At 49.7% G+C, this 6,000-nt stretch overlaps 1 protein-coding gene across 2 annotated transcripts in view; it reads left to right on the top strand.

The window, feature by feature from the left end:
• Window positions 1–487: 487 nt before the first annotated feature.
• Window positions 488–6,000, top strand: part of SUFU (SUFU negative regulator of hedgehog signaling) — a 108,269-nt gene continuing 102,756 nt past the window's right edge. For both annotated transcript variants that reach the window (XM_082854909.1, XM_082854908.1), the window contains exons 1-2: window positions 488–677; window positions 4,959–5,093. In XM_082854909.1, the coding sequence (XP_082711035.1) occupies window positions 496–677; window positions 4,959–5,093 (317 nt within the window). In that variant the 5' untranslated portion in view covers window positions 488–495. The remainder of the gene's footprint in view (window positions 678–4,958; window positions 5,094–6,000) is intronic.

The following is a 6,000-nucleotide window of genomic DNA, read 5'->3' as shown; positions in this document are numbered from 1 at the left end:
AGTATATGTTTAAATCCTTCTGAGCAGCGTGTCACCATAACAGTGACAAGCCCTTTGCGCACTTCCCAGTGCTTTCATGGGACCCTAGCACTTCAGAACGATGCCCCTATATCTCTATTTAAACCTGGGTTCCTCCTAACACTAGGGGGAGGCCAAGAGCCTTGGGACACCCCCGCAACCCTGGGAGAGGGAGGCGGGACCTATTGTCAACTCATGCCTTACCCACCTGTGACTGGCACAGACACTAGCCAATGGGTGCCTGAATAGGGCAGGCCGGCGCCCCGCCCCCTGAGCGCCCCGCGGCCCCCGAGGCACCCTCTGGCCGTCTCTGCCGCGGCTACGGCCTGGGCGGACGGTGCGCCTTGCGCAGGCGCGAAGCCTAGACCTCGCTGCAGCCCCCCCATCGCCTCCGGGAGTCGCACCCAGGGAGGTCGCCTGCTGGCGCGTCAGTGCTCTCCCCCTCGTCTGCCCTCCCCGGTCCCCCTACGCGCCCCGATGGCGGAGTTGCGGCCTAGCTGCGCCCCCGCTCCCACCGCGCCCCCGGCCCCTGGCCCTACAGCCCCTCCGGCCTTCGCCTCGCTCTTCCCCCCGGGACTGCACGCCATCTACGGAGAGTGCCGCCGCCTTTACCCAGACCAGCCGAACCCGCTCCAGGTTACCGCTATCGTCAAGTACTGGTATGCCTTGGGCCGCGGGGAGACGGACAGGGGCGGGCTGAGAAGGGTTAAAGCGCTGGGGCCAAGTCATTTGTGCGGGAATAGGAGGGGGAAGGAGAATGGTTAAAGCACTTGGAAGAAGGGCTTTCTGCTGCGAGGGAAGAAGTTAAGGCTCAAGTTAGGAATGGGGACAAAGGGGTTAAAGAAGCCTGTGGGTAGCGAAGGGTTAGCGAGGGAGGAGGGGAATGAAGGGTTAATTGGGATTAGGAGAATAGAGTGAATTGGGGGTGTGAGTAGGAGCGGCGGAGGGAACGATAGGAGAGAAGGAACTGTAAACGTGGTGAAAGGAGGGGGCGCCTGTAGGGGGTCATTAGTGGGCGAGGGGAAGCCGTGGGGGGGGGCGGCTGCTGAAGTGGGATGGGGGAGGCGAGGCGGGGCCTGGGGAGCATCTGAGAAGGCTTTGGAGCCGCGCGGCTGGAGGAGCTCAGAGGGCACGAGACTGCACAGGGTAGTGACGGGTGTGGGTCTGTGGGTTAGGAGGGGAGCAAGTTGTGAGCGTTGTGCTTGTGAAGGGATGAGGAGGAGGCCTCTTTTTGATCCCTTCCCGATGAGCTCAGACATTGATATCAGTGCAGTGCTTTTGCGTTTGAAGTTTGGCGGAGCAATTTTTCCTGATAAACTTTCTGCTTACTCTGCACAGTTCTGTTTCTCCATGCAGAGCTGCTTCTGGCTCTGCAGCTGCTTTGCTTTAGGTCACCGGCTAGAACAGAGGCAGACAGGGTCAGGGAGATCCATGGTTTGGCTCAGAATTGAAGAAGACTGCAGTAAATGATGAAGACCTGGGACTTGGACACGGAGGATCCTGCAGTGAGATGTTAAGAGGAGCTTGGTGGTCCAGAGCTTCCAGATTTAGGCAGCAGTTCCTCAGGCAAGCTGAGGGTAATGCTCAAGTAGCTCTGTTAAGATCAGACCTGTGTACAGATGGGCTGCCCCTGGGGAGGGGATGGTCTTTTCTAGTTTCACATTTCTTTTGCAACTTGTCTCTTCCTGCCCCCTCTGGGCAAAACGTGTTATAGGGACTCTTCTTCATGGTGTTTCTGGACCAAAAGTTGACTGAGAATTAATTGAATCTGTCCAAAACCACATTCGTGCAGGCACTGTATTAGATGAGCCCCTTCATTGACTCCTGAAATTCTGTTCAGGCAGCTGCTTGGGATGTGGCCAAAGGGGAGGTACACTCAAAGGGGGAAGTGAATAGAGTGGATGTCTTCGCTGGTTACCTTTCCCTTTAAGAGTGAGTCTTTTTCCTCTGTGACAACCTCTTTCTTCTTCTGGAGATGGCAGAAGCTAGGCTGTGTAGGGCTGAGGCCAGCTCCCTGTGTCTATGGGAGGATGTGAAGAGGCTGACCGTGTGAAGGGCCTGGGGAGCAGCCACCTGCTCCTTAGGGAGAGCCACGGGAGCAGCCTGCCTCTGTCTGGTAGCCAGGAGGAGGGGTGGCCAGTGGTACAGTTCTCTCCGGCAGGCACACTGTTCTTTGGTTGAGAGGAGTTTTTCAAGAGAGCTTCTGAGTACAAAGCAGTTCTTGATAACTTAATCACCCATATTTAAATATATTGTACCACTATATTTAAATATGTATAGTGATGGACTCTATTGGGATGTGTCATGAGAAAAAGGGGACCTGCCACTGCCGTGCTGTTTGTTCAGGCCTCATTTGAGTATAAGGAGAAATCCCTACGCAGACTTGGGCAACAGTTATTATGTCACTCAAGTGGCCATGAAGGATAGAGTTGTGTGTAAAAGGTATTGAACAGGTGCAAAGGACTAAGACTGGTTTGGGAACCCTTTATTTTCCCCCCATCCCCCCAGGAACCTTTCTTTTTTCATCTTGTTGCAAGTTTCTTAACCAGGCCAGGACTTATCTTAAAAGATGGGCCAGCATCTAATGACAAATAAAAAGGATTGCATAGCACTTTGTGGAATTAGAAATGCTGCCTAGATGCAGAATTTTTGAGAGGGAACAGCTCAGTGACTGGTTCTTTCTAAGATTTGGAGGGGGTTGCATAATTAAGATCCTGAAATTAATTTACTGATAACCTCACAATTGGGATCCCACAGTCCCGCTTCAATTTTCATAGCAGGATGGCTGACTGAGGCTGCCTCAGTTTGGCTGTGGCCCAGGGTACCTTGGGATTCTTTTTCTTGTGACAGAAGGGTGACTCTTTGACTAGTGGTCCCTAGCCAACCGGGACATCCTGCTTGAAAGCTGAGACGTGAGTGATCAGGTTGCTGAAGTAGAACCAGTGCCCTAGGGCCAGTTCACTCTGGCAACCTCCCTGTGGAGTGAATGAAGTCAGGTGTTCAAGGACTTAAGTTGAGGGATGATCTGGGTCCTGGGATAACATCTTTTTCTAAGATGTATTTTCCACATACTCTTCTGCTTCCCATCAGGTCTCTGAGTGAGTATAACAGAACGCTCTGTGCTTAGAGATGAGGCTGATTTTGTCTGACTCTTGGTCATTCTCTGCAGTTGGAGTTTTAAGGTAAAGCCTCTCTCTTTGATGAAATACCCTCTGGGAGACTTGGCCACAAAGAGGGCTGCCAGGGGTGTGGTAGATGGAGCATGGAAGAGCGGATGCAGTTTTGCCACTTGTTGCTGGATGGACCTAGGCTGAAGGATGGGCAGATATGGAGCCTGTAATCATTCCCACCTGTTCCAGGGTTCTGCAGTTATCATGAGGTCCTTGCAGGGGTAGCTGTCCTTTCTTTCCTCTTTTCCCCGACAAACTTTTCTAAATCTAACTGGTTGTGGAATTAGTCAGACGAGTTGGCGAAAGCAGAGTTAAGGAAAGACATGGAGATTTGTCCCTTTTCCTAATCCACTCAGTTGAGATCCTAAGCTATTTGTAGCAACTTTCTTACAAGTCCTATAAATAACTTAGCATTTCCTAGCAGAGACTAAGGATTTCTACAAAGGCAAATAACATCCTGCCAAAAGAGGGTGAAACCAGACCTACTGGTTTTAAATAGTGTTTGAATTGCATGGTACTGGCATGCTTGCTGGGATCACATACATGTAACATGTCTTTTATTTGGTTGTTGGCATTCCTTCAGCATATGATCCCAAATGTAAAGTGTACCCCATCCTTGTCCCAGGAGCAGGCAAAGTTTTTGCAGTCTGTGGAACAGTCAGATGTCCGAGGCAGCTCAAGTGCAGTGTTTGTGGGCTAGATGCAGACTTCCTTCTGCTGATGGTTTCCCTTTAGTCTTGTTTCTCAAGTCTACCAAGTTTCCCTATCCATTCTGAAGAAAAGCAGGGTTTTTTTTTTTTTTTTAAAGAACACTAATTACTCTACTAAAGGGAACCCTTATTGAATTAAATCCTTAGAGTGAGCTAATGGCTGAATCTCTTCCTCAACTGCCTCTCTGTTGGAATTATGGGGGAAGTCTAATGTGGTTCTCAGAGGCCCCAAATCATTTAATGTTCCAGCTCTACCTTAGAGGCAGCTGTGTCCTGGGATCATCTTCCAGATGCAAGAGCTCATAGGGCTCTCAGCCTGGCTCCTGCTTCATTTCTCTGCAGAGCCGAGCTAGCCTAAGTTTGGCCTTTGTCACTTCCATGATAAAAGACCAGCTTTGGTCTGGGGGGTGCGGGCTGGGGTCTGGAGGCATTGGGTCTGTTTAGAACAAACTGTAATTAACATAGGGCACAATATAGTCTTTCAGGAATTAGCTGTCTAAGAGGCAGGAGTGGAGCTGAGCCTCTGCTTCCAGTAACAATGCCCATTGGGGATGATCAGGATGGTATTTCAACAGAGGCCAATTGATTGACTGATGCGCTTCTTGCCTTGAAGCTTGGCGTGTTTATAGGCACCATGGAAGAGAGATAATCCCTGCCAATCCCACTTGGGGTTGGTAATTTGAAACAGAAGGAAGCCAAAGGGTCAACCAATCAGTCTTTTTTATTTCTTTTTTTTTTTGAATTTTATTTTATTTACTTTTTTATACAGCAGGTTCTTATTAGTTATCCATTTTATACATATTAATAAGTCTGTTTTATTTCTGAAGGAGGTTCTACCTGTTGGAGATAGGAGAAGGGAGTCTCTTGTGCTTATGGAATTGGGCTGCCTCCAGATGCCCATCCTTTGGTCTTATCCTGGAGAGGTGTGGCCTCCCTTTAGTTATCTTTTACCCCAGGTTCCTCTAGGATGGGGTCTTTAGGTTTGTAAGGTAGAGCCCCTCAACTTCACATTCTCTGATTTCAGGCTCACACTGACACTCCTGTGTTTTGTCTTTTGCAGGTTGGGTGGCCCAGACCCCTTGGACTATGTTAGCATGTACAGGAATGTGGGGAGCCCTTCGGCCAACATCCCTGAGCACTGGCACTACATCAGCTTTGGCCTGAGTGATCTCTATGGCGACAACAGAGTCCATGAGTGAGTGTGTACACTTGCCCTTCCATCTCCCTGTTCCTTAGCCTTGAGCCTTATTTCTGAGGTTTTCCTGAGCAGGGATGATAATGTCATTGTCCCTTGAGATTGGCATTTCTCACATGGAACATCTGGGTTTCTGCCTTCTGCCTGTACCTCCTTGTGCCAAGGTGGTCCAGGTCATCACCTGAGCTCTGCTCATCTGGTGCAGGAAAGTGTTGGTGAGCAAGAGTTCCAAAACCATCAGGTTTTTCCAAGCTTTTTCTGACGTTTGAGCTCAAATGACAGGCAGCACAGCTATGACCCAGATGTTGGGCTGATTCCTCTAGGTCTACTTCCTTTTTTCCCCTCTAGCTTATTATGAAAAATTTTAAACAAGAAACAACGTTGAAAGAATTTTACAGTGAACACTCATGTACCACTACCTAGATTCTACCATTAACATTTTATTCTACTTGCTTTATCATGACTATATCCATCTCTATCCCTCTGTCGATCTTACCTACTTCCTTTTAACCTGCGGTTATCTGTGCTCAGATCAGCTGCAGTACATTTATTTATTTCTGGCTGCGTTGGGTCTTCGTTGCTGCGCATGGGCTTTCTCTAGTTGCAGCAAGCAGGGGCTACTCTTCGTTGTGGTGCGGGAGCTGCTCATTGCAGTGGCTTCTCTTGTTGCGGAGCCTGGGCTCTAGGCGCGCGGGCTTCAGTAGTTGTGGCTCACGGGCTCAGTAGTTGTGGCGCATAGGCTTAGTTGCTCCACTGCATATGGGATCTCCCCGGACCAGGGCTTGAACCCGTGTCCCCTGCGTTGGTAGGTGGATTCTTAACCACCGCACCACCAGGGAAGTCCCTGCAGTACATTTTTTATCCTAGTCTTTCTTCCATTTGCTGCCCTGTAATACTTATAATTCCT

Source organism: Leucopleurus acutus (genome assembly GCF_964270905.1).
Source record: "Leucopleurus acutus genome assembly, chromosome: 14".
NCBI classification, from domain to species: Eukaryota; Metazoa; Chordata; class Mammalia; order Artiodactyla; family Delphinidae; genus Leucopleurus; species Leucopleurus acutus.
Note: the sequence above shows the minus strand (reverse complement) of the source record. Positions and strands in the feature narration are given on the sequence as shown.